Source organism: Anopheles coustani, chromosome 2 (assembly GCF_943734705.1).
Source record: "Anopheles coustani chromosome 2, idAnoCousDA_361_x.2, whole genome shotgun sequence".
NCBI lineage: Eukaryota > Metazoa > Arthropoda > Insecta > Diptera > Culicidae > Anopheles > Anopheles coustani.
In genome coordinates, this window is record NC_071289.1 from 23256889 (window position 1) to 23284682 (window position 27794).

Genomic DNA, 27794 nt, shown 5'->3' on the forward strand with positions numbered 1-27794 from the left:
GCACTCTGTAAGAGCTAGTTTTTGCTTGGCAAAACCATACTTTGTTTTAACTAAAACGTAAGTCATAGAAATAAAACTTTATGCAAACTTAAGCGCGAATTGATTATGAATGATATGTAATACATGTGTGGGAAGGCAGATACGTGTCACCAAAAATCAATCTAAATTTCCCACACGTGTTAGAAATGCATACATTAATTGATCACCTTAACTTTAAAGCAGATGTATCAATAAAATCCATACAATGTAATGAATAACTACCATCGGAACACTACTTTTTCTCCATACTGGAGAGAGTTTGAGATATTAGAAAATCACAACCATCTCGACATCGAAGTACAGAGTAAAGACACAATTGAATTAAGGGAAGGAGATTGCAGTTGAACCGACTCGAAAGCCTCTTGTCAGTACGGTCCTTTGTAAGCCTTCCATTTCCATATGTCGATTAGACGGTTAAGATGCAAAACAATGGAAAGGACATGTCAATCATGAACGTACTATGGTAATTTGTTGATTAAACTATTCTAGCCAATAGTTCACTGTTAGACTTAGACTACATTCTTCCAGTTTCGGTTTTTGCTTGTCACCTTGACTAATATCTTCACACGTATTAAGATCGAAAGTGAGGCTGCCTACCTTGGAATAAAAATAAAACTAAGGAAACGAATACAAACAAAGAAACAAACAAACAAACAAATAACAATAGGATGAAATTCTTCCCCGTCATTAGTAGCTTGGCATTGAAAATCTTCCCAACGTTGTGCAATCGATTTACCCTTTGCTGTTTTCTGCGCTCATTCCGTCATATGTTGAGATCATTTTAGTTTGATATTTAAATTTCGGTTGGTTTTAAAATTAAATTAATCCCACTTCCCTCAACCTAGCACGTTGGATTTCAACATCGTTGTCTTCGTATAAACGTACACACGTCGAACACCATACACCTGTATGCTATTATTTGTTCCCTGTTTGACGATTCGCGGTTTCGACTAAATGCACATCATGATCTGATAGGTTCATCACTGCGTATTGCAAAGGTGTTCTGGTTGCAGGTTTTAATACTAATGTTAAGCGAGAATTAATGTACACAATTTGTTCTTCGACTGTTATTTAAGGAACGAAACTTTTTTTCAATATTCATCAATGGAAGAAGCTTGGTTCACGAACTTACTTCTATATAAAGGTAATAACTCTTAAGGAAATTAAAGTGGAGGTAAAAACAGTAACGAATAAATAATATAAGGCTGTTGTGCGAGTCCGATCAAGCCAGAACCATTAAGAATAGATCACGACCAATACCGCCGGCTCGTATTACACTACAATTTCGATTTTTCGTGTACATCCGAGTCCATGCACATGCCATTCCAACATCGATGAAAAGTAGTAGGACTGAGTTTTCTTAACGTATCCCCCAACTGAAGCGCACTCAGGATATCTTTTGTTACTCATTTAGGTAGGTATGTGTGTAATAAAATCTTTCAATCTTCACCATTCTTTCTATAATCATTCGCTATTGCTAAGACAGACTGTGACAAAAAGTTTCATAAAATATCGACGTTATTACGAATATTTGGAGGTCAGTTTTCTCTTCTGCTCTGGCCACTAACTCTCACGTTATCTATCGAGCATCTTCCTGAAAAGTGTTTGTCTATTTTGCAATTATGTATATGTTGTAGTATTGTACCGCTCTCTCATGTTGCTTTCAGCGTTCACTCCTCGCTTACAGGCATCCCCCCTTTCCTCGCTACTTCCTACACGCACCCATTTAAAACAGGTTATCATGGTTTTTGATTGATTAAAAGTGTGTTACAAATAATTAAAAGTAATTAACAAAACCTTTTCATTTGTACCTTCGGCTACATTGGGAATGCGTATCGCTTATGGTTCGTTTAAGGTTTAACGTCGGCCGGCCGTGGTCATCAACACACACTGCCAAAAATCCTCTCTTAAACCCGTTCTCAGAGGAGTGATGCCTTGACTTGGGGAATTGGCTTTGTTTCCCGTGTCTCTTACGTTATACCAGATACGAAAATATAGTATACCGTATTAATAACTTAGCTTCTATTACATCGACTACTTAACTATTTGGAAAACTTACTGTGATGGCATGATGAGGCCAAATTAGGTGTTGAGTGTGGCAAATTGCTACGTTGTTGCAATTCAATTCAGCTCTCCACCTAGAAGATTTTCCGGCAGGAACGAGTTCAGGTTCGATGGTGTGCTTCGCTCTGTTGGACCGTCCAACGGGGTCCATAAATTTCCTCCACCGCCGGATGAAGGCCACGACGAACCCCACGTGTCTACGGAGCAGAAAATGTTTTCTATTAGGAGTTTTTAGCTGCAATTGCAACGTTTATTATTTGATGGAAATTTGTGTTAAAGAATAAAATGCAACAAATGTCATGTATTTAAATAGACTTGAAATACACTTCATCTATGTCAAGTTATAATTATAATTTTCAAACTTGTTTTTTACTCCAACTAAAGTTCTTTTTTTTAAACAAATGAAGCCCGGTAATATCTTACCAGCAACTCGGCCAGCGTTGTGCCCACCGCCTAGACGCCATGTCTGAGATAGGCTAGAGTTTCCGCCGACACCTCCCGAACCGCCGAGACCTCCACCGACGCCACTGTTAGTGTTGGCGTTACCTCCACCACCACTGCCACCGCCACCACCATTGTTCTGTCCGGGCAGTCCGAGGTGCTGCAGAATCGTCTGCACCTCGCTATCGGTCGGCGATTCGGCGCAGATCGTAGTGTTACCGAGCACGCAGTTATTCAGTGCCAGTTGCGCCTTGCTGGCTTCCTCACGCGTCAAGTACTTGCATAGCGCGATGCCGTGGTTCAGATATAGGTGAAAGTTCTGCAGCGGTCCGTGCTGCATGCAAAGTGTACGCAGGGTCGAACCGTCAATCTGGAAGAGAAACAGATGGGAATGTAATCGAAACGGTTTATTAGATATAAGGCAGCGGTTGCTTGGATCAACATCACTGTGAACGTGATGTATTTGCAAAAAAAATCTGTTGTCACCGTCGTGTTTACATTTTTTGACAGTACTTGTTCAGTAAGATTTGGTTCATTTTCAGTTAAGATATGCACCCTAAAAAATTAGCCTGAGAAAAATCTGTACCTGAGCGGTGAGATTCTTTAGCAGCAGCCATGTGGAATACCAGGCGCCCGACGTGCCACCAGCCGGCCAGTTTCCAGCCGGACCATGCCGTTGAATCCATCCGTTACTTCCCGGTCCACCGGCGCCGGCACCGGCTCCGATTCCACCCGGCTTCCCGGACGACAAACCTGGTGGTGGTCCGCGCGGAGCCTTACCCACACCGGCACCGTTTGCTCCGGGGCCCGATGCTCCCCATACGTCCGAGGTCGCACCGGTTACGCCAGTGTCCGACCAAGTACTCTTGCCAGCACCACCCAGTTTGTTCATGCCACCGGCGACCCCCGCACTGCCACCACCTCCACCGACCCCGGCCGAAGAGAAGTTGTTATTCGCACCACCGAAGCTCCAGGTCGATGAGGAAATGCTGATCGAATCGGTTGGCGACGGTTTGCTGCTGTTTGCGAACAGCTCCGAGTCCTTCGCGGAACCGACGGAAATCGATGCGATCGGGCTACGGGCGATGCTGCCCGGCGTGATGGTCGGATCCTCTTCGATCTTCATTTGCGTGCCCTGAGGTTATGAAATTGTAAACATAAAGTTTTGAATTGAACGTTATTATTTCCACTTGATACAAGTAACACCCGTATCTGTTTCTTACCTTCCACGGTTTGCCCGGTTCAAACTCTGGCACCAAGTCCGAAAACGAGTCCTGATTCGAAGGCCAATCCTTGCCGGTAATGTCGGATGTAGCGTTATCTGGCCATCCGTCGGTCATTCCACCGCGTCCCGAGGACCAAGTGCTGTATAGACAGGAATAAAAAAAAAACCATACAGAACTTCGGTCGATGGAGTACTTGCTATGGGAACGATTCAGTAACGTGACTCAATTCAGAGTGAAATGGAGTTAGAAAGTCAATTCTTTAATTCACTCAGAATGATTTAACTCGGTGAGAATGTTTTAGCTCAATGGGAATGGTTTGGCTCACTCAGAATGATTTTGCTCACAAAGAATACTCTGCGCTAACTCTGAGCGAACTAATTCTCACGGAACCAAATCATCACAAGCCACAATAAATCATCTTGGTGAATTGCATCAATTCACTCATTGAGAAGAATTGACACATTCACTCATTCCGACTCTGTTCGCACCTCAATACGCAGTACCGATCGCTTTTAATTGTGTAAAACGTACCCATCGGATTGCAGGCCACCCAATGCACCCATCCCACCGCCAGATCCACCACTACCTCCGTTGCCACCCAGACCACCTGATTTGGCCGTCGAGCCAGGAGCCCGCGAGAAGTCGGTCAGCTCATGGCTGCTGTCCTTGTCCATCATCGACGGCATCTTCCATTGGTTCAGGCGTGACTGCTGGCTGGTGTGGCCGGTTCCACCGGCTCCGCCAGCCCCACTTCCACTACCTGGTGGCCCAGTGTGGTAAGGACCATTATGCTCCTTGCCGAGCGTCATCTCCGACAGGCTGTTCTGCAGGACCGACAGATCGTTCTGCTCGCGGTGGAAGTTGCCTCCGCCCAAGTGACCACCGCCAAGATGGGACGATGGGTTGCCGCCACCGGTTGAATGTGGCTGCTGATGGTGTGACTGCTGTTGATGCTGCTGGTGGGGATGCTGTTGTTGATGTTGATGTTGATGTTGCTGCTGTTGCTGCTGCTGCTGCTGCTGTTGCTGCTGTTGCTGTTGTTGTTGCTGCTGCTGTTTCACGTACATCGTTTGCTGAGTAGCGATCTGGTTTTGCAGACTTGCGATCTGCTGTTTAATTTTCATCACTATTTGGTTTGATCCAGAACCACCGCTGCGCTGGAAGTTGTTCTGTGTTATCTGCAGTTGCTGTTGGGAGGAAAGGAAGACATAAGAATGAAATATTAAATGTGTCAAGCTAGCAGATATTCCATTCCAAACTAAAAGATCAACCACTGTAACGCTGTGGGTATTAAATCAGAAACCAAAACCGAACACCGACCTTTTTCTCTTTATTAATGCAAAAAAAATCATTTTTTTCCGACCTTACCTTAATACTGTTCAACAACTGATTCAACAGCAAGAAAGTTTGTGGCGCCAGCGGTTGATGGAGAATCTGCGAATTCAGGTACCCGGCCTGGACGGCCATCTGGATCTGTTGGACGAGCGAGCGCAGTTGGGTTGCCGGTTGTACCGCGCTTTGGCCACCGCCTCCACCAGCACCACCACCACCACTGCCCCCATTTCCACCGAGACCGCCGCCTTGATTGAACGGTGCCATATTGTTCGCCCCCTGACCGCCACCACCCGCACCACCCATCGGGGGAGGCGCTTGGTTCAGGTAGTTGCCGAGCGACTTCGACGACAGACCGTGCAATCCGGAGAGATTCGGATTACCTCCACCACCCATGCCTCCCCCGGCGCCGCCTCCTCCTCCCGGCATTCCATTCTGGTTACCCTAAAAGGTAAAAACGGTTGCCAAACAGTTGAGGTTAGTTTTCATGTTTTTCGAATCTCACAAACCACATTTGAGTTTACCTGGAAATGCAACGATGGACCAATGCCACCTCCTGCACCGCTATTACCGGCTCCACCAGCAGCACCCATATAGCGTCCACCGCTAAAGGGTGGCTCAAACATATTGCCACCAGCACCACCGCCTCCTCCAAGATTGCCGGTAGTTCCACCGCCTGCGCCAAGCTGAGCATGGGGTTCGTCCCGACGCCAGTCGCCAAGACCACCTCCACCCGAAGCGTTGCCCACGCCCAGTCCGCCCACGTTTGGCATAGAGCCGTTCCGCTGCAGCCACTCAACCGAATCCTCCAGACTCATGTTGGCCGCACGAAGCGCAAACTCGACGTCCTCCTTTTTGTAGCCCATCTCACACAGGATGCGGTACTGCTTGCTGCTGCGAATGATTTCCAGCGGTCCGCTGCCGATGCCACCACCGTGGGGGGGTTTGTTGTTCATGTTAGGCTTACCCCCTCCACCCGGACCTCCGGTTCCCCAATCGTTACCCATTAGCTCACCACCGGCGGAGGAACCATCATGCCACACTCCGGGCGCTCCTGCAAGCTGTAGTTTCTTATTCGGGTTCCACGGTTGATTGCCACCAACTCCGGGGGCTCCAGTTCCCGGAGCACCACCACCGCTGCCACCGGGTCCATCCATCCAAGACCCTCCACCACCACCACCACCGAGTGCACCTCCCGGACCAGGCTTGTCATCCCAGTTGCTGCCTCCGCCACCACCGAGGGATGCTTCGTCCCACGATCCATTGTTGCGTCCTCCCGGACCTCCGTGTCCACCTCCTGTTGCACCACCGCCCCACATGCCACCGCCGTCTGCCTTGAGCGGATTGCCGCCACCCGGCCCGGAACCAACAATTCGCGGACCTCCGCCGAGCGGTCCACCAGGACCACCTCCACCACCAAGCGGGCCCGAATTGAGCCCACCCAGTGGTCCATTGCGTCCGTTGCGTCCAACCATCTGCTCTGCGACTACTCCCGATGGACGGCCACCGTTGCCGCCACCACCACCACCACCACCTGCCGATGCCCACAGGGATGTACCGTCGTCAAGGTTCGGATTGCGACGAACAGCCGGCGGAGAATTATCATCCCAGCCAGAGACGGATTTCGTAAGCGGAACATTCGGCGGTCCACCGCCCAACGCACCGGAACCGCCAGCACCACCACCCAGCGGCCATTGATTACCACCATTCACACCACCGCCACCAACGGAAGCGCCCGGTGGTGGCATTTTGCCCATCGGATAGTGCTCCATCATACCGGACGAGCCGCTCAGACGACCGGAAATGCCTCGGGGATCTCCACGGAACTCGCGGTTCGGCTCCATTCCTCCGGCACCCGGGGGACGCATACTTCGGATGTCCACATTCGACAGGCCGTCCAGCTGCGAAGCCAGATGAGGAGGAACTCCCGCGTTAGCTCCCACCGATGCTCCACCTCCTCCTCCGACGGTACCACCAAGACCAGCGCCACGTGGTTCACCCCATCCCCCACCGCCACTACCAGCTGCACCAACGCCAGCTCCTCCCATTCCGAGTCCACTGCCACCACCGACACCGGGGCCACTTCCCCAGTCGTTATCCTTCTTCGGTGGGGCAACACCGGTTCCCGTAAGGCCTCCGGCGCCCGGTGGCCACATACCGCCACCGCCACCACCACCGATGGGTCCAGCGCCACTTCCACTGCCACCAATCGCTCCACCACCACCACCAACCGGTTGCCATCCACCACCGCCAGGTGCTCCCGGTTGACCTCCACCACCACCACCAACGAGCGTCGGGTTGCCGCCACCGACCGGTGGTGGACCTGAACCGGGACCACCTCCAACTCCAACTGCCCCACCGCCACCTCCACCCGTGGCGCCAGTCCAAACGTTACTCGCCTCACCACTGCCCTCGTCGTCCACACCCCACGTCCCACCGTGGTGACTCTGTGGGCCCCAAGGTGTCTTCTGAGACTGTGGCTGCACGGGCGGTTGGCCGCCGTTGCGCAGGTTTGTCTCCCACAGCTCCGTGCCGTTGTTGACGGTTGCCTTGAGCGATGGATCCGGTTTGGTGCTTGGTTCCGGCGATGCCGGCACATCCCACTGCGTATCCTGGTTGACGTGCTGGCAGCCCCAACCGTCCTGCGCGAACAGCGCCTCACGCATCGAGTTCAGATGCTCCAGCTTCGATGACGGTGTCGCGGCCATAGCGCTTACGGAAGCAGCAACACCTCCGGCAACGATCGCTCCTGCACCAGCGCCCGGAGGCACTCCTGGTGGGGGTGCAACCGGTGGTTGCTGCTGATTCCCCTGCTGCTGCTGCTGCTGCTGCTGCTGTTGCTGCTGTTGCTGTTGCTGCTGTTGTTGGTTGGCACCTGATCCGGGCGTATTCTGCTGGTTTGCGATTGGCTGCTGCTGCTGTTGTTGCTGTTGTTGCTGGGGTTGTTGCTGTCCAATGACGGTGGAAGGTGGCTTACTGACCAGCTGATTCCAACCGCCACCAGTGCCACCCTGCCCACCTCCTCCTCCTCCTCCTGCTCCTCCATTAGGACCAAGCATCGGCCCACCGGAGGACTGCGAAAGATCGGCCGCTCTCTTGCCGACCAGCTGGTCCGGCCTCGATCCTGGCGGTCCAACCGGTGGTGGCATGCTGGCTTGGCCACTATTCCAGACTTGCTGTTGTTGCTGCTGTCCGGGCTGGGAACCTCCTCCCACCAGTGGGTTAGCGGCCGCATTCCACCCGGACCCGACAGCGTTCGAACTTCCCGGCGGTGAACCCCACGCTCCGCCACCGTTTAGTGAGCTTTCTCCGCCACCGCAGAGCCGACCGGGGCAACGAGGGGCACAGCCCTCGGCCGCCAGTGCACGCTGCCGTTCGGTCAATCGGAGTAGCTCCGCGAACGGAACGTAAGTGTCTGCCATCATTTTGTTTGTTGAGTACATTTCCCGTTGCTCCGATTGGTCTGTAGTTTGCATCGTTGCGCCAACGCTTACGAAATTCGGTTGCATATTTCTGCTCTCTCTCTCTCCCTCTCTCCTTGTGTGCGTAAGATCACTCCTCGAAAAAACTGCTCTGCTGCCTCTTTGTGCTTGCTATCGGAGTAGTGTGCAGTGTTTAGCGTCGTGGCATTCAATTTATACCCTTTGACTCACGACACGGTCCGCGTGTTTCGTTAAAACACGAGATTGCTCTTATTTGTCACTCGCCTCGCTATCCCCCTCTCTCTCCCTCTTTCTGCCGTCGTTCAGACAATAAAAATTAATCCTAACGTTAACATTTAGTCAGGTAAGCAAGAAAATCACATGTCATAATTCGGAGAGATTGTAATTGGTTGTATGATGATGGTTTCCCGTGTTATACCACTGCTACCCGAAGGGATCCCGGGTGCACTAGTCGTCCGCTTATTTGGCTTATGGCCTGTTTCAGTTGAAGCCTATCCGTTCACAGACGTTGACGATTGGCACAAGCTGCTCAGCGCGGACAAGTGAGTTCGGGTTGGTTCCTACTCTTTCGCTTGCCGGTTGATGATGATTCGTTCTGCTCGTCGTTGGCCTGGTAAGGGGATGGTATGGCCCCAGTAAGTGTTTCAACTGCGAGCCCCTTACCGAAAAGTATACAAATACACCACCTCCGGGATTTACCGTCAGACTTGTTGATCAGATACAGATTGGGTAGTGTAGTATCCACGAAGGGTATATTAGCGCTGATACTTCGTGTCCGTAGTGATATCGTGATACTACAGAGTAATGTTTGTTGAAATTCGCCGTCCGTTCTTATTCCCCGCGTAAGGATAATACCGTGTGTCACACGTATGTTGGTCTATTACAGTCTCCGTCGTGTGCTGATGATATTGCTGCCATCCACCTCCCGGCTTTCCTATCTTTGGAGCGTCGTCAAAACTGGCGCATACTTTAAATGGCAAACCCGTAAAATGTGTTAGCAGCCTTGTATCTTGCCGTTGCCACTTGATGCTCGAGCTTTATGGCGTTCGGCTACCAAGACGAATACTGTGTTTTGATTGGTTGGAATGAGCTTTATCACGGCGTGCAGGTGATCGCGATCGCGTCGCGTTCGATGGACGATAATGCCCCCACAAAGCAGCAAACCGCCACCGGTTCGCGGCAGGAACTTTTCACTTTTTCCTTGGTAAAATGCATCCACAAACCCGCCGTTATAGTTGAACCTGATTGTTCTTTTCTTTTGCGGTTGTTGATGAGAATAGCCTCTATGTCGAGGGTTTTGTTGGAACACGGTGTTTTGTATAATTGTTTTCACTAGCACAGATTGAGTTGTTGTTTTTACAATTTGTTGTCTTTACTGGCGAGTTTTCAAGTGTTCAGATTGGTTCGACCCCCAAACTCACAACTCAAACCGACGCCCGCGATTTAGCGTGCAAGTGTTCTCTAGCGTGAGAGGTTTGAAACACGATTTTTTTTTATATTAAAGCTTATTTTCCCTCTATCTGCTCTTGCAAGGGAAAGGGGAATTTGATTTCACCCAAAGCGCCCTGTATTGTGCCTTGGATAAGTAAATAATTGTTCCCTCAAGCGAGTGAACTTTTTTACCCTTTATTGCCTTTTTTGAGGGAAACTTTTCCCTTCCGATAGCAATATTATCTATACGACTGCTTTTTCACACATTTGTTCGCGTGACTAACTTGATATTCCATCACAACACAACACTTACTCCTTTCTTCCCTCCTGGGGGCGAACTTGTTCAATACTTGTGTGTCAGGTCAGTGAAGATATTCAGTTCCACCCACGTTTGGGCTATAATGTCGTCTAGATTGATTGTAGTTTAGAATGGATTATAGGAGGGTGAGGGTTTTGGCTGCCACTACGAATCACCTCCCGAAAATTCTGTCACTCATGGAAGATTTCACTGATGAAAGAGATTGTTTCACTTGTTTGTTGTGTCATACACTTTCTTGCATCCTCTTTTGTCACTTTAGTTTGTCAATTGTTTTTTTTTTGTTTTAATTTTATGTGGTCCTACAATTTGAAGACAGCAATTTGTGTCTACAAGACGTGTACGTTTTGTTGTTGTTGTTGTCGATTGTCCTCGACCAACAAAAACACGATTCTTCACTGGCTAGTGTTGATATTTGTGATGACGTTGTTGATGATAACGATGGATAACAGGTACGACGATGCTTTACCACCTTTCCCAGGGTGCATAACCGTATATACCTGGGAGATGAGGGGAGCAGCAGTAAGAGGACCACCGTCTCCGTGTCACAAGCGACTCTCGGGAAGGTACGCCCCCGTAAAGTTCTTCGTTGTTCGCCGTTGTTCCTCCTTGCTGCCGCTTAGCTTAGCTAACGTCCGACAAGGTGGCGGTTAGCGTGTCCTTCCACTTTACGTCAAATCTTAACCTTAAGTTTGGTGGCAGGGGAATGATGAAGCACCTTTGCCCTTGTTCTGAAAGGAGAGAAGAAAGACAAGTTAGTTTCCGAACACAATGTACCGAATTTTAGGCTAGCTAACACCGAAGAAGTCGCTTACCTCCTAGGACGGATTTGTATCCCCCTTTCAGAGACGCACAACCCTCGCAGCAATCCGGAACCAGCAGGGATCGGGGGGGCTCGTGCCGGGTGGGAATTATCACAGATTTTGCTTATTTAATGTATTATCAAACGATGCTCGTTTCCAGATGGCACCGGTTATAAGCGGTAACGGCCCGTGCAAAGCTAAGTACTGCTTCCAGGCGGTACTACTGGGAGCTCCGATCGATCCGATCCGGTGAGTTACACTCGTCCGTTAGCAGTGAGGGGGGGATGATGCTGTCGATGCTTTTTCGTTCTTTTACTTCCTATCGTTGAATGTCGCGATTTGTTCTAGCCGTTTGATTCAGCAGCTGGAATGAACCAATAAAAAGGAACATTGGAGGTTAAATAAGAAAGCAATTTAAACTTAACAAAGCTACATCAGACACAATGTTACGGTTTTTCTTATCCTTTTTAAATGCGACGGGAAATGGTTAGCTTTCCTTACGTTCCAACATGATCGCAGATCGTCGTTACTGGGTATGAGGAATTTTAAAATCCTTACAACTTTCCAGACAACTACAAAGCCACAACTGGTTTCAAATATTTGCTTGGTTTCGTTTAGTTGTTTGTTTTACAAATGACCAGTCATCAAAAGCTGAGTAATAATTTCTTCCTGCCTTAATTGAAATATACTATTTTATTCATTCCACACAATTCAATACAATTGTCGCACATGAGCGAAGAAGTAATGTTTTAGTCGCTATTTACACCAAGTTTAAAATGATATATTTAGCCTCTCAGCATGCTTCGATTGTGAACTGAATTTGATAGTTATGCTATTTCATTTCGTTAAATTACTTTGTTCTCTCCTGATCAATTTCTTTCTCCGTCGTTTTGCTATACCTTACTCTACCAACTTCATGATACAAACTGCTGCTGTGAACTGTGACAGTCCAATTGTTTCTACTTCCCTTTTCTCACGGCAATCTCTGGAGAAAAGATTGGGAAAAACGGAACCGCAAATGAAAACCCAAATGTCCAAATCTGCACACAAATCACAGCTTCTTGCAACTACCACAACACCAGCGAGAAAGAAGACAGCCCCCCCCCCGCCCCCCCCCCCCCCCCCCCCCCCCCCCCCCCCCCCCATGGGAGAGCAAAACAGAGGGTTAAAAGCAAACGAATCTGAGGGAAAAACGCAGCTGCACATTCCCAGTAAGCTTTCGGGCTCAATCATCGTGGGATCATCATCCGGCGCTAATAACTTCTTCCGTTGCCGTTGCCGTATTTTATTAATTCATCACCTTTTCCCCCCCGCGCGAACGACACCCATCGTTCCCTCGGTCATCTGGTGTGCTCGTGTTTGATCATTCCATTTTCCCTCCCATCCATGCCCTTCCTCCTCCATTGCCATCGCTTCCATAGAACTGCCAATTATACGCAGATTACATTCCATTCTTTTCCGACCGAAATTATGACCACCGTCAGACGAACGGAATGTCTCGGGGCGCTTCCATCATCACACAACCGTTCGTTCTGCTCTCGCGGCAGCGCTAAAAGATACTTGAATGAAACCAAGACGTGGACGCTGTGATACCGTTACACCGATCCGCTAGAGAGGGGGGGAGGGGAGGGGGAGCTTGCGAGGCCTCTAATGATGGGCTGGCGTCTTTGACTGCGTGCAAAGACTTCGGGTTTCCGTTCCGTTTGCCAGCTTTTTGGGTTTACAACAATCACCCAAAGCTAGCTAGCAGGCTGGCTCGCGAAAGGTCGAAAGTTTGTAAAAGCTTCCAAGCTGCCAATGAGCAAAACAAAGATCAGCTATGATTTCGTGCACACATACAAGGCAAACGAGACGAATGACGAATCGTATGTTTTCAGAAAAGCAAAACAATCTAATGGTTCAACCGGTTTTCGATTTCCGAAAATGCGCAGTAAGCGATAATAAATATCTTGCGAAACAAAGCTCGACGTTCAACATTTACTATTTCAGTTCCCTTGACACAGGTTATTTTTATTTTTTAAGACATTAGTGGACCATATAAATGGAATCACCATTAATAAAATGTTGCAAATTAACATATGCAGGGAAAAACTGTCTTAAATTTATCCTTATGGAAAAGAGTCTAGCATGATTTTTGGGTAGCTTTTTATTTCTACTGTTTCTCTTAAGAACACACACCGAACATAGATGTTTTAAAATATATTTTCCAGTTTCATGGTGTTTGTAAAACAAAATAGTCAAGTTAAAGTTGGGCAAACACTTTTATACCCTGGAGGCAGAAAATGTCACGCGACCCAGGAGGCAGAAAATGTCACGCGTGACATAAAAATGTTGTATACCCCGCGCAATTAGCGCGCAATTGGCGCGCAATTAGCGCGCAATTGGCGCGCAATGTAACAGCTAATTGCGCGGGTCTGAGTTACCCTCGGGAGCGATTTTGCGCATGCGCATGGATTAGAAATGGCGGCCCCCGAGTACCCTGTATAGTGATGGTCATCATGCAAACATAAGTCCGCCAGTTCCGTAATATTTTTATCAAAATATATATTTATTTCGGTTTATTTTTAATTACCTACACCGCTTAAGACTATTCTTAGTCATAAATTTCACTACATATCACTGCACTACACACAACACTTGTACACTAGAGAATATCTTCGGATTCGCATCCGAGCAGCGGAATCCAAAACAAGATTCCGACGAAAGATGCTCTAGAAATGAAAATAGATAGGAAATCAATTACTATTGATGTATATACACAATCAATGATGGAATACTCATCTTTTTTTGTTTTTTATCGATGAATTCTGCGAGAACGGATCGGACGCCAGCAACAGCAGTACCTCTCCGTGCGGAAGAGTAGCGATGTAAACAACACTATCTATCGATTAAATATGTCGTTTTCGGGCTGAATATGAGCAGCAAAGCAAGCCCACACACAATTTCTTCACTCTTATCGATAAATATCACTAAATAACACAGAAAACACCACTAATTTACCCACTTTATTTTCACTGCGCTCGACGCACTTCAAGCCGGTCCCGGCGGCTGCCATCACTGAACGCTCCCTTGACAGCTTGACTGTGAGCGTGGGTTTGAGACTATGGTGGCCAAAAATAAGTGTGATCGTTGAACAAAAATCGCGTGTGACGAAAGTTTATCTGTCCTAAATTTTTTTAAATTTGATAATGTTTTTTTGTAAATGGTTGAGGTTTCGCCTATTCAACAATTGCATGAAAAATCGGTGATAAAAATAATTTATCCACCCGCAATAAACTTTGTCCACAGGACAACCAAATCCCACAATAATGTAGGCGGTTTCGCTTGGCATTGAGTGATTGAAAATCTGGTCAAAGTGTGAATTTGATTTTCATTGTTATTTTCAAATACATGGACGTAAATCATATTGAAAATGATGGAATCAAACGCATAATCTCTTTTCTATGTTTATTTCCGTTGTAAAATGTGCTTAAATAATTTTAAGTGCATTATGTGCATGCTTTTTAAGTACGTTTAATCTAATTAATTGATGAACGATTGAAATTGACCAATTTGTTGATCATTGATCAAATCGACGTTATTTCTTTAAGTTTTGCAAAACTGAAAACTGTTTGAAAATTTGACTAAGTCCCAAAAGAGCGAGTACGAAAATCCGGGGTCGAAGGTGGGAGTAGGATGGCCTGCTGCGTGCATCAACGGTGTTGCACATCGTTTAAAAAGTGTGGGCCAATGAGGGGTGGAAACGGGTGGAGACGGGAGAAACGTAGACGCGACATGGAATTTTGAGTTCCCGCTGCCACCTGGGGACGCGTAAAAATGTTGTAAACCCCGCTGCCCGACAAACAAAGTTGCGCGACGGCGGGTTTAGGTGCAACTTTTTCCATACAAAACGCCCGGGCGATGAAAGTGCTACCCCAGTGCTCCTCTCCGCGAGTCTATACTTGCAAGCGGTAGCACAACATCGCGAACAAAACACCGCGACGAAGCGATGCATCAGGAGGAATTTCCTCATCCCACCCCTGATGGACCCATACTTGCAGATGGCACTGCAACACGGACAGGTTCGGACCAAGGCGCATTAAACAGGGTAGGTTTGGTAAATGTCGTTAAACTTTTCAAACCACAAAAACCCTGAAGTTGAATCGGAAAATTGATTCATATCAAAACTTAACCATGACTACGATGAAGGCACTTAAAAAATGAGTTTTATGAAATGTCCATGAAAACCATTTTTTTAACTGTCAGTATTTTCTATGTATTGCTGCGTTAAACGCAGTAAGGGACTTTCTCTCGCGCTTCTCAGGCGACATCAAACTTCGCAGGAAGTTTTTGAACTTCTTGCTTCAGCGTATATACTCGATCAATAGGTTGAAAATTAGCACTGCACATGTTTTATCTTGAGCAGTTGCGAGAGTAAAAACGATCGCTCGCACAGCCACCAATCGATAACGTAATGCTATGATGTTCGTTGTATACAGCTGGAAAAAAATATTGTTTATTGATTACTGCGAAAGCGAAAAACCAAAACAATCGCTATACATTTCTCATACCATGATTCATCATGATTCATAATGTAAAGAAATAAAATATTATGTCAAAAACATGGATCTTCTATCGAGCTATTACTTTCAGTCGTAGAAGTGTAGTGGAGAATTAAAAAACACATTTTTAAGTGACTGAAAGCAAAATAAGTGAACCAGATCCAAATATTGCGCAAAATAGAATCAATGTGTTCAGTTTTATATCAATCATCACTTCAAACACTGCTCATAATTACCAAGCAATGAAGAAAAAATAAAATATTATTTTGACAATTAATTATGAATTTGAACCAAATGTCAACAAGCCAAAGTAAACCAACCTACAGCTCTATGAGCCTTGGGCAGTTTTGCCTGCTGTCAGCAGAGTTGTTTTGATTTTGCCACCGCTTGCAGAGTGAAATTGCAGTTCACCAAAAATGTGAAGAAAATAGTAATATAGCGGCAGTTTTCGTTAATATTCGGTAAGTAAACGTTATTAAGATACATGAAAATCAGAAAAAATCCAAAACTGTGCTAATTTTTATGCATTTTCTTTTCCAAAGTTCAACGCAAGCAACAGCGGCACCAGAAGCCCAACCGCGGTGTCTTCACGCGGTGGAATGCAAGTTACGTGCGGAGATGGCTGATTTTTGCAGTAAAGGCGGCTCCTGGCGAATAAGCGGTTTGTAACGTGGTTTATAAATATATTTCAATAAAAAATGTTCTTTTAATATAAAATTACGACTCGGGAATTTTCCTTTGTATATGATGACAAAATATTGAAAACATCGCCTCCATTAAAACACCGCGCATTGTATAAAAAACATCGCGTCACGTCGTTTTTGTCACGCAACCTACATATTTCGCAGGTTCCATCAGGAGCCCGATGATACCATGAAAAACGCCCCTTTCATAGCGCAACATGGATATTCTTGTTACTCGGGTGGTTTGGCGCTGGTTTGGCGCTGGTTGTGACACGCAACCAGCGGGTCTGAGATGCCCTCGTGGGCGATTTTGCGCATGCGCATGGGTCAGTAATGGCGGCCCCCGAGTACCCTGTGTAGTGATGGTCATCATGCAAACATAAGTCCGCCAGTTCCATACATTGTTCACAACATATATTTATTTTCTGTTTAATTGATTAACGACGCTAATATACACTATTCTTAATATTAAAATTCACTTAATATCACTAAACACACAAAATAACACTGGAAATGTGATCCGGCCAAGTTTAACGCGATTCCGAGGTACGCCGTCGGACCCACATAGGTCAAGTGGTAGCCAAAACCAACTCCATACAAAACAGCTCCTGCAAATAAAAAGAGATATAAAACACTTAACATGGATAAATAATATAACATATGATAAAATACTCATCTTTTTCCGTTTTCCACCGATGAATTCCTCGAGATCGGATCGGACGCCAGCAGCAGCAGTACCTCACCATGCGGAAGAGTAGCGATGTAAACAACACTACAACTTCCAATTTCGGGCCGAATATGAACCGCAAAGCAAGCCCACGTACAAAATATTCACTCTTAACGATAATGATCACTAAATAACACTGAAAACATCACTATTTTACGCACTTTATTATCACTGCACTCGACGCGTACCAAGCGGTCCCGGCGGCTGCCATCACTGAACGCTCCCCTGACAGCTTGACTGTGAGCTTGGGTTTGAGACTATGGTGGTCAAAAATAAGTGTGATCGTTGAACAGAAATCGCGTGTGGCGAAAGTTTATCTGTCCTAAAATTGTTTTAATTTGATAATGTTTTTTTTGTACGGGGTTGAGGTTTCGCCTATTCAACAATTGCATGAAAAATCGGTGATAAAAATAATTTATCCACCCGCAATAAACTTTGTCCACAGGACAACCAAATCCCACAATAATGTAGGCGGTTTCGCTTGGCACGGAGCGATTGAAAATCTGGTCGAAGTGTGAATTTGATTTTCATTGTTATTTTCAAATACATGGACGTAAATCATATTGAAAATGATGGAATCGAACGCATAATCTCTTTTCTATGTTTATTTCCGTTGTAAAATGTGCTGAAATCATTTCAAGTGCATTATGGACATGCTTTTTAAGTACGTTTAATCTGATTAGTTTTATAATAAGTTTGAAATTGAACCAACTAAGTTTGAATGACCAACAAGGTCATTGATCAAATCGACATTATTTTTTTAAGTTTGGCAAAAATGAAAACTATTTCAAAAATTGACTAAGTCCCAAAAGAGCGAGTACGAAAGTCCGGGGTCGAAGGTGGGAGTAGGATGGCCTGCTAAGCGTATCAACGGTGTTGCACATTGTTGAGGGGTGGAAACGGATGGAGACGGGAGAAACGTAGACGTGACATGGAATTTTGAGTTCCCGCTGCCACCTGGGCAAATACCGTTTAGTCACACACTCACACACACTCACTCCTTCAAGTGCAACAAATGAATGAATGGCGATGGTAAGCAAAAATTTGGAGTATCACAAAAAAAAAACACCACTAACCCGCTCGTGACTAACGGTATTTTTATGCCAAACGCAACCTCACAATGAGATAAATCAGGCAGACCGGCGAACACAAACACCACCAGTACCAGCACATAACGACTAACCCCTCCTCTTCCTTGCACAATGCCCTTCTTTCCAATCGTCTTTTCCAAGTGGAAAACCGATGATCGTGGCGATCGCGAATCCGCGACATGGAACCGAAAACAGATCCGCCAACAAATGCCGGTGTGTGAGTGTATGTGCGCACGGTTCCACGGTGTGCGAAGGTGGTTTTCCTTCAACACTAGCAATACCCGCGGCCCGTAAACAATGCCAGGGGGAGGTAATAAAAACATGCGGTTCAATAAACTATTACGTAAGACCTTCAACCCGTGTGCTTCTTTCTAATGGTGGTGGCGGGCGCATTCGCGCTACGCAAATCGGCTTCTTCGAGCGATCCGATGCAAATCGATCCTCCAATCCCATGCAGCCTGCATCATGCATCGGCAGCGAAATCCGAAAGCAAGGTTAGCCCCCGCATCAGCATCCCGAACGATCGGTAAGCTCAAAAAATCGAAAGCCACAGATTCTTAAGCCAGCAGAATCCGATCGCCAACGGTGAATAAAAGCAACCCAACATCCCGGCCGCGTTCCTTCAGATCATGGTTAGGAATTCTTTAGCCATTCACCAGAAGGTTGTCTCATTCAAACACAAGACGTGTTTGTTGGAGTGCCGGTGTGATCGTTAGTTGCAGAGCACTGATTGTTTGCCACCACTGGTTTATTCTGTCAACCAGTTAAATAATTTATAGCTTAAAATTTACCGCCTTGTGGAGCGATTTTCAATAGTGGTACAATATTCTTCCGACTTATTACTGCAACTACATTCGGAGGCAATTCCTTTGTAATCGTAGTTATGAATTATAAGGATTCATCGAAAGCAGTAGACGCATCATATGAATGTCTACTTTACGTTTCGTACATAAAATATCAAATTGAAAGGGGAAAATCTCGCAACAGGATACAAAACCAACATGAAGAAGGTTGATAACGTAACCAGTTACCTTTTATAGGCTGAAAACTACATAACATTTTTCCGTTCCATTTTATATTGATTTTCGATGAATAGACAAATCGAACAAATGGTAAGATACAAAGTTCATGACACCATGCTATCTAATGTAGATAGATCTAATGTAGATAGATATGTAATGAAAGTAAAGTGTTTACAAAAGTTGTTAAAGTTACCAAGCAAAAAGAATCAACAAGTTCGTAAAAGCTATCAAATCATGATTGCACAAACAAATGCTTTCTAAAGTGCGCAACTGTACCTTAAAATATACCTTAACAGAAATGAGGCAAGTAATGCTAGCGTTCAGTAAAAAAGTAAACGAACTTGTGAAGCTTTTCTGTGCGTATGTTTGTGTTCGTGTGTCGTTTCTAACCCCCTTCTAACGTTTTGATGCGAACCAGCGCAAATGAGGCCACAACATGAGAGGAGCATGATTCGCGCGAACACGTTTCTCATTCTTCGGCAAAAACATGAACATACCGACGACGATGACGACGGCAAAGAGGTATTTGAACTGAACCGTGCTGGCCCCCTTTTTGACTGTACTGCCTCTCTGCCCCTGGTACACCCTCTAATACTGAGCGGGGGGAAACCCCATGGGACGTGTTAGTGTATGTGTGTACGTTACGTAAAATTTGTTTTGATTTCAAATGCCCTTTCGCTTGAAACTTGCTCGAGACGACGGGTTTCTTCTATGCGCAAATACTTAGGTGCAGCAACTGGCTAAAAGGGTTCACCTTGCCGATGGCACTGGGAGATCATGTTTCGAGGTACAACATTTGTAAAATAAATGATCTCGCATTTTATCAAACCCCTTGCAAACAACTTCACCGTTCCATTCCTATAGTTTTTTGGACATACGTTTGAACGGTCGTTTTCTTTTCCATGGTTCCATCAATATCACGAGTTGTAGCACGGTAAACAAATTTTTAGCATAGCATTACAAGTTGTGCGTTTATATTAGCATACCATATAGATTTTCGTGTATAATTTTACTCGATACCTACAGTGGCAAACTATTTAAATTGAACCCAAACCATTCGTGCAACTACGTCAACTGTGCAACCCTACCTACACATAATAAACCTAATTAAAACCGAGCTATTTTTTCAACCATCAACCATCAACCAAAAGATACCGATCACTACCACTTTGCCTGCAACGCATCACGCACTTGATGAATGTCTTGATCGTGTATTGTGTAGTACCATTTCATTTGCCTCTCTCCTAGTGGGTTGCTGTTTTTCTTCCCCCTCAACGAAAGAAAGAGAAAACTCACCAAAGCGTGAACGTATCATAGTTCACAACCATTTTTCTAGGATGCTCCGCCAGCCGGAACCGAGAGGCACTGGAGTGCGGAGAAAACGGAGAAAAAAACTAGAGAAGAGGGCCTTCTAATTGGGCTGTAAAAGTCCACAAGAAAGTTTGAAAACAAAGTTGAAACGAACACTGAGTATAAGACTTAAAGCTGTTGTTTACGAGTGAACTTATATCAAATATTAGTATCGGACATATTTTGGAAAAATCTGCTTTTAGTTCAATCCCGTGGTGCAATCGTGAAGCGAAGTAAGTACCCAGCCAGCCAAATGAATAGAAAAATTCATGATTTACCCTCAAATTCATCAAAATCGCTCGATCTTTGGATGTATTGGGTATCTGTACACGGGCTCACACCGGTGAATTCGTTGCGGTGAACATTTTCTGGCAGACGCGAGAGCGCACACACCTTTAAACAGAATAATCGATAAGACCGCTCGCGCGTTTACTGCAGTGAACAACGCACACACCCATAAAAAGAAGTATCTGTAAGACCGGACGTTCACTGCGTAAATCCAATCGTTCATGCGCCGACCGACGTTCATGAATCCACATCGGCCCACGCATGCGCCGACCCGCACTTTGGGCACCATGACGGACAGAGTGCAATGTGCCGCGAATAACAATTGATATAAAATGTTACGCATTTGAATCAAAGTTAAACATAGGGAGCTATCGGATACGTTTTGCTCTATCGATCGATATAGTATATCGACCAACAAGTGTTCATTTTCAGGATACTTGGTTCACTTAGCAATCGCGAACGTTGAAAGTTATCTATCGATATATCAGTGGATAAAACGGCTGTCAAACGCGAACAAATTTGTCGAGCAGTTGCTATATCGATAGATATTACTATCGCGAACGCTAGAAGATGAACGCAATCGATCGATATACTTTCCACTGCCATGGACCAGTCGATAGCGAGTTGAAACATCATTTTTGATGATGGTACACTAAAAAATCAACACGAATCCACAATAACTAACACCACTGAGCATCACAATTCGTTATTTCTATCAAAATCACTGATTTTATTGATTATTTATTTTCATCTGATTTCATCTGTTTACCAAATGTATCACTTGACCAGTAAAAAAAGGATACTTGGATCCAGCTGGATGACGATTGTCTTCCATGCGATTTTTACATCCATAGAAAAGTAGCTAATTAGCAGCCAGAAAACTGGTTGCCTTATCGACCGATAGATTTATATCGACCGATACAGAAAAAGCGTACGCGATGCAAAATTCGAGTAGATAACTTTATCGACCGATAAAAATGCATCGATCGATTGGTGAAACCTACTTCGTTCGCGATAGGCATCATAGTGACACATTTGTGCCCAACTAAAAAGGCATATTTGTATGTGTCTTTCTGCTTAAAAAGCTAACATTTTTTGTCAAACACGAAAAATTGAGTTTTATAATTTTGTCCAGACATGTGTTCATGGTGTGGAGTGGCTAATTCGGCGCATGCGCTGACCGACGTTCATGAACCCACGCCGTCCCACGCATGCGCCGACCCGCACTTTGGGCACCATGACGGACAGAATGCAATATGCCGCGAATAACAATTGATATAAAATGTTCCACATTTGAATCAAAGTTGAGCATTTTGTAGTGACACATTTGTGCCCAACTAAAAAGGCATACTTGTATATTTCTTTCTGTATAACAAGCAAACATTTTTTGTCAAAAGCGAATAAGAAATTGAGTTTTATAATTTTGTCCAGACAAGTGTTCATGGTGCGGAGTGGCTAAATCCGGTTCATGCTTTGCAAGAGTCCCCGCTGTAGCTGACTGGCATTTGTTGCACTGAAATTCGATATTTGATAATTGCTAGCATATTTGGTATAACTCGATGTATGTTTTTAACGACATCAAGTAGAAATGTTAGGCAATGCGTTATGAACAAAATTAAGTTGATTGACATGGCGAACATGTTTTTCTTGCCGTTATAACGTTAAGTCAAGCTAGCCCTAGTATACTCGGGCCCCGTCAAAAATATGTTACAATAAATTAAGAATTTCAAAACCGACCATAATTTTTTTAACCATTATTTAAAACTGATGGGGCACTAGCGCATCCATCACGCACCAACTGTTGTCCAACAACTCCGGTGATAGTAAAGACTTTTAAACGTTTTGGGCGTGGGCACTCCTGTAGATAAAAAGTCGATTACAATCCATGCAATCCAGGCGCGGGCTTTGGCCACGCGTGTATCGTGTATCATACTTTCAGTATTCACCGATGGCCGCCGGTTAGTGTTCGACTCCAGCCACGAACATCTGAAGACCCAAACGAAAAGGAACTACCAGGAGCGCAGACACAGCGAGGAGCATGCAGATAGCTAGCACGAAGACCATGCGGCGGCATTAGTACGAGAGAAGAGTTAGGGCCACCAAGGGGAAAGCGGGGTTCATGTTTTGCTGGAATGAATTCCCGATGAATTTTCATGAACACCGGATGTGTATAGCAAAGGCTAGTGCAACTGCTATAGCAATTCTTATAGATACTTCGTTTTACGGGTGTATGCGGGTGAATTGCGTTCATTTTGGCTGGCTGGGGTAAACCGGAATAAAAGGATAACAAACAAACAAAAACGGTTCGACCGCAAACCGGGGATTCACCCAATGAACCGTCAACATTTTCGCTTCTCCTAGGCATTTCCGTGTGACATAAATCGCCGAAGAATCGTCGTTTGGATTTTTTTGCCTTGTTATTGTTTTGGAAAGGGTTGTTTGATTTTTTTTATTATTTTTGCTCAAACAAATTCACCTCACGCAAACGCCAATTGCGCAGTAATTTTACGTTTTGTCACGCTAGCGATTTTCGCTGCGCATAGGTTGATGGGTAGTGTACGCTCATACAGAGCCACCGGAAACTGGACCACGTTTAAGGGTGGTATGTTCCCGTGCTGGTTGGCCAGCTGGAGAGGAAACGCCGTTCTCGAATGCGCGCCATTTGAGGTCAGATTACGCACACGAATATACACGCGACACGGTGACAAGTGCCATTAATGTTGTTGCGGCTAGTATTTTTTTATGGCCAAATGTTAAAACATAAGGAGCTTTTAATGAAAATTTCCTAGCAAAAAGTTTAATTGAAAAATATCCATCATTTTGAAACTCATTTTTAATTTTAGCAACATAAAATTTAAATAACCCTGAAAATACATTTAAAGCGAGCATAGTTAATCTTAAATGTTCGCAGCGTTAGGCAACTGTTTCGATAACAAACCAATGAAGCAGTCAACAACATAATCAAATTCCTTCGCAAAAAAAAGTAACCTATATAGAACAAATATTCAACAAGAACTACCTATTTAGTTTTCTAGATGTTTTGAAAAAATAAAATTCCCAGACTTTTCGATAACAAAAACTGGAATGACGATTTTTCTACCAATCAAACTCAGCTTAAAACAAGAAGACTAGATTCAATAGGCCATTTAAAGGACAAAATGGTAAAACTATAACTGTTCGAACGGTGAGAATCAGAATGAATAACAAAAAAAACTTCTGATGTCCAGCTAACAATTATTGTACCAATTATTTCATTATTTAGTATATTTAACTTCTGGTTCAAACACCAAAGAGACACATTCTTAAAGCGCTGTTGTGGAGTTTTTAATATCTTTACAAACCATGAGGTATATTTCATCTTATCATTGATCACTTAGTAATCCTCTTGACACACACTCGTCATAAATACAGCAAAATATAATGGTACGTTTCACGATAATTCAAGGTCATTTTTGCAGCGCTCCCCCACCTAGCATGAGATTGTGATCAGTGAATAATCAGTAAGAGCAGTGCGATACGTCACGATAGTAACCGATTTCGAGCCCCACCATCACCCACCCAACCCAAGGGGGAAGGGGGTTTGGGCTGCAACAGCAATCCTTCACCACATTCTGAGGTATTTTTCAAGGACAACGGAAAGGGATCAACCAACAGCCAATCACACGAGTGGAGGTACCATGTTCCCATTTCCCGATTGGATGCCCCGGGGGGACAGGAAACGCAACATATGCATCATCATTCATCCTTTGCAATTGAAAAACAACACAAACGTTTTGTGCTTGTTTCGTGTTGGTTTTTTATCTACAATGTTGTTTCACCCACAATGCACTCCATTGGATTTGTCGATAGTTTTTCACTTTCATTCCAGAAATCCAGATCAAAACAGAGGTAGCGAGTAAGCAAAGTTGATGAAAAATGATAGCATCCCCATCGATAATGCAAATGAATGTGATGATGGAGAGCATACCGACCGGAAATCCATTGCAACGGCTGATGGCAAAAATATGATCATGGTGAGGAGAAACTCTGATTCGTCTGACGGATTTGCACTACAAATATTCGTTTTGCTAGCCAACCCAGTCAGGTATATTGATAGACGGTTTTTCATCACAAGTATGATATTTTGACATTCAATTAAGTGCACGTTTTTGTTTCGCTCGACCCTCTCCAAGCAAACCCTGCCTCTGCCAGGCTGACCTTTTCGGTACTGGTGATGCCAGGTCAGGGTGGGTTTTACATGCACGAATAGCACACACAGCCTGCAGCTATAGCTTGTTTTGAGTCCGCCGATATTTTGTTCCTTTATTTTCAGTCTGCTCCCGAGCGCAATATGTTTCGTCGCACTTTACCACGCCATAATGTTGTAGTAAACGAGGCAAGAAACGCGAAAGGCAACTGCGCATGCTTACGATGCCCATGAAATCCCACACATCTGGGCTCCAACACCTCCAAAACAACAAAAAAAAAGGCTCTCGCCAGTCATTTTAATGCTGCTCACGAGCGAATAATCTGCGGGCAGTGTCCCGTTTTTCCGAGATCAACCCAGTCACAATACGGGAGCTTGCTGACCATCAATGTAATGCTGGATCATCTGTTTCTCCTGCAGGAATGCCCTAACAATACCTCAAACACATTCAGTAAAAACGTTACCTTCTGTTGTAACACATTCCAAGGCGTCCTAACAACGCCGTTCGCTCTGACGTCACGTTTGTCATCCTAGCGAGGGATCCCCATTCTAAAGGACAGTCCTCACATCCTTCATCGTAGTAGGTTTGTTAGTCCTTTGTAGATGTGTTTGTAGACAAGCCAAAATGACCAGTAAAACAAAGCAAGCAAAGCATTTACCAATCGCTTAGAAACGACCGAAAGTTGACGATTCTCGACGTCGAAACGGAATTCGTTTGGTGGTGAATAAAGAAAAACAAAAACAACTTTCTCAATTTTTTTACCAAGGGATATTTTGACTTACAATGTTGTGGAGCCAACAACAGCAATGGGTGTTGTAAAATTTCAAACCTCCAGAAGGAGATTCACCCCGTTGTGTTAGATGATCCATTGTTTTAACCAATCGTGCAATAAGTTTAGAATTTTTATCGTTCCGGATTTCCCTAGGGCCCATGGTCTGACGATACGCTCGACCAGTTAAAACTTGAACAACTTTTGCCGAAGTTTTTATGGTTGCATACCTTAAATGCCCCAATCTTCAATTATTTTTAACAATTCATTCAGTATTTTTCAAAACAACTGTCCTTCCTATTTGATAACATTTATTTTGATCTAGCGGTGTTACTGTTTTAGTTGACACAATCAAAATGATTATGATTCTCAACTGCACCATTTTATTGCCTTTTTTCAAAGCGTTATCAGTACTATTAGATAAGAACAATTAGGATAACACGATATCCAAAAATGCAGTACTCTTTCTTACGAAATGCAGTACATTTCGAGCCATGTTCAGTCTCAACACAACAGTGCACTATTTTTGGAACCGATGAAATGGTCAATTATTCTTAAGATTGGTGGAAAACTTGTACATGCTGCTGCTTCTCTCCCCTGCACAGTATGGAAATTAATTTGTTTTATGCTGTGTACCAAGTAACGGGACATGCACCCTTTTGGCACATCTTGCACGCAACAGTATTCACAGCATACGCACGCATTCACACAAGCCGATCAATCAAGTCAAGGTCAAAATTTTGTACGTGCATCCCCACCCACTTCGTATCACCCCCTCCACGAGGAAGAACGACTGCGGTCCACGACTTACTTATCACGCTGTTGCTGCATTGCGCCGAATGTGGTTTGATGTGGTAATATTATTACTCCACTGTCGATGCTGTTCCCGTAGCAGTTTGTTGACTAGAACACTGCGTCCGCCTGTGCCCCATCAAGGGACATACACATTTCGTTCCTTTTCGAGTGGAGCGTTATGGAGTCAACCTGCACCGCTTTCCACCCACACACGAATCACAATTATTTTTGTGCACGTTTGTTTTGTTTGTTTGCCCAAATACGCACCAAACTTTCGATTCTCACCACTACGGAACGTTACAAATTGTGCACTAACGGGAGGGAACCGCACTGCGGTCGGCGCACTGGTGGTGGACACTGCGGTCGAAAATGTTGAACCCCAGGTTGCAATTCGGAACCGTCCACGGCAACGGCAAAGAATAAGGCGACGCTAAGCCGCAGTTCACCGAAATCCGTCCGCTCCTAAAGGAACCGATGTTTTACACCAACTCGACCCCGCCGATTCCTTGGAACTCCACTGGTCCCGCCGTTCCAACGAAACGACTCTTCCACGTCGCACTGTCGAATATTATTGGCACACTCGCGCGCACACACACACGCGCCACGGTACACCTTTTACGATCCCCATCGTTGTCGAACGAACGGACGGACGGTCGTTTTCTTTACTTTTCTTCGCCTTCTGCTCCGCGGCGGACGGTTCTATTTCGTTTTATTTCTCGCCTTCTTTCACTTCGCGTTTGCTTTTTCACTTTTCTTCCCAGCACACACCGCCGACAAGATGGCAGGCTACTGTGATTTCGTGCACGGTGATGTTGGAAGATTTTTTCCTCCTCCGATCGTCACCTCGCCACCGTAGCGGAATGTTCCAAAATCTGAACCCCAATAATTTTTCAACCACAAGCATGCACACACACCCTCGAGCGCACGCATTCCGTTACACGCAGCAGCCCATCGATAAAGTGGGATTCGGGAGGTATGGATGGGGCTGATGCTTGCTGCTGCTGCTAGCTGACTTTGGAAAATACGCATCGACCACCGCTAGCTGTGTGGATTCTGCAGCAATTTGTGCTGGCCTGATTTACTGCCTCTTTTCGTTTCGCTCGCTTCCCCGTGTTTTGCACTCGCGGCGATTCACACTTTCCGCACCAGAAATTTTTCAAACGACGACGAGCTTCATCACAACACACTGCCAATTTGGCATTGGCTGCTACAGTAGACTGTGCAAAAACGGATTTTGTCTTCCACG

At 45.2% G+C, this 27794-nt stretch overlaps 1 protein-coding gene across 3 annotated transcripts; it reads right to left on the minus strand.

The window, feature by feature from the left end:
* Positions 1 to 573: 573 nt before the first annotated feature.
* Positions 574 to 27784, minus strand: LOC131263377 (protein Gawky-like). 3 transcript variants are annotated; one of them, XR_009178251.1, is made up of 10 exons: positions 26565 to 27784; positions 11108 to 11459; positions 5627 to 11023; positions 5139 to 5546; positions 4302 to 4957; positions 3768 to 3909; positions 3131 to 3679; positions 2527 to 2914; positions 2099 to 2300; positions 574 to 2008 (listed from the first exon to the last, which is right to left on the minus strand). XR_009178251.1 is itself a non-coding variant. In XM_058265567.1 (9 exons), the coding sequence occupies exons 3-9, from the start codon at positions 8609 to 8611 to the stop codon at positions 2161 to 2163; spliced, it is 5268 nt and encodes a 1755-aa protein (XP_058121550.1). In that variant the 5' UTR covers positions 8612 to 11023; positions 11108 to 11459; positions 26565 to 27784; the 3' UTR covers positions 574 to 2160. The 3 variants fall into 3 exon arrangements, 2 of the variants coding, with proteins under 2 accessions (XP_058121550.1, XP_058121551.1); XM_058265567.1 differs by having other exon boundaries at positions 574 to 2300; XM_058265568.1 differs by lacking the exons at positions 11108 to 11459; positions 26565 to 27784 and having other exon boundaries at positions 574 to 2300; positions 5627 to 11053.
* Between the last annotated feature and the right edge of the window lie 10 nt (positions 27785 to 27794).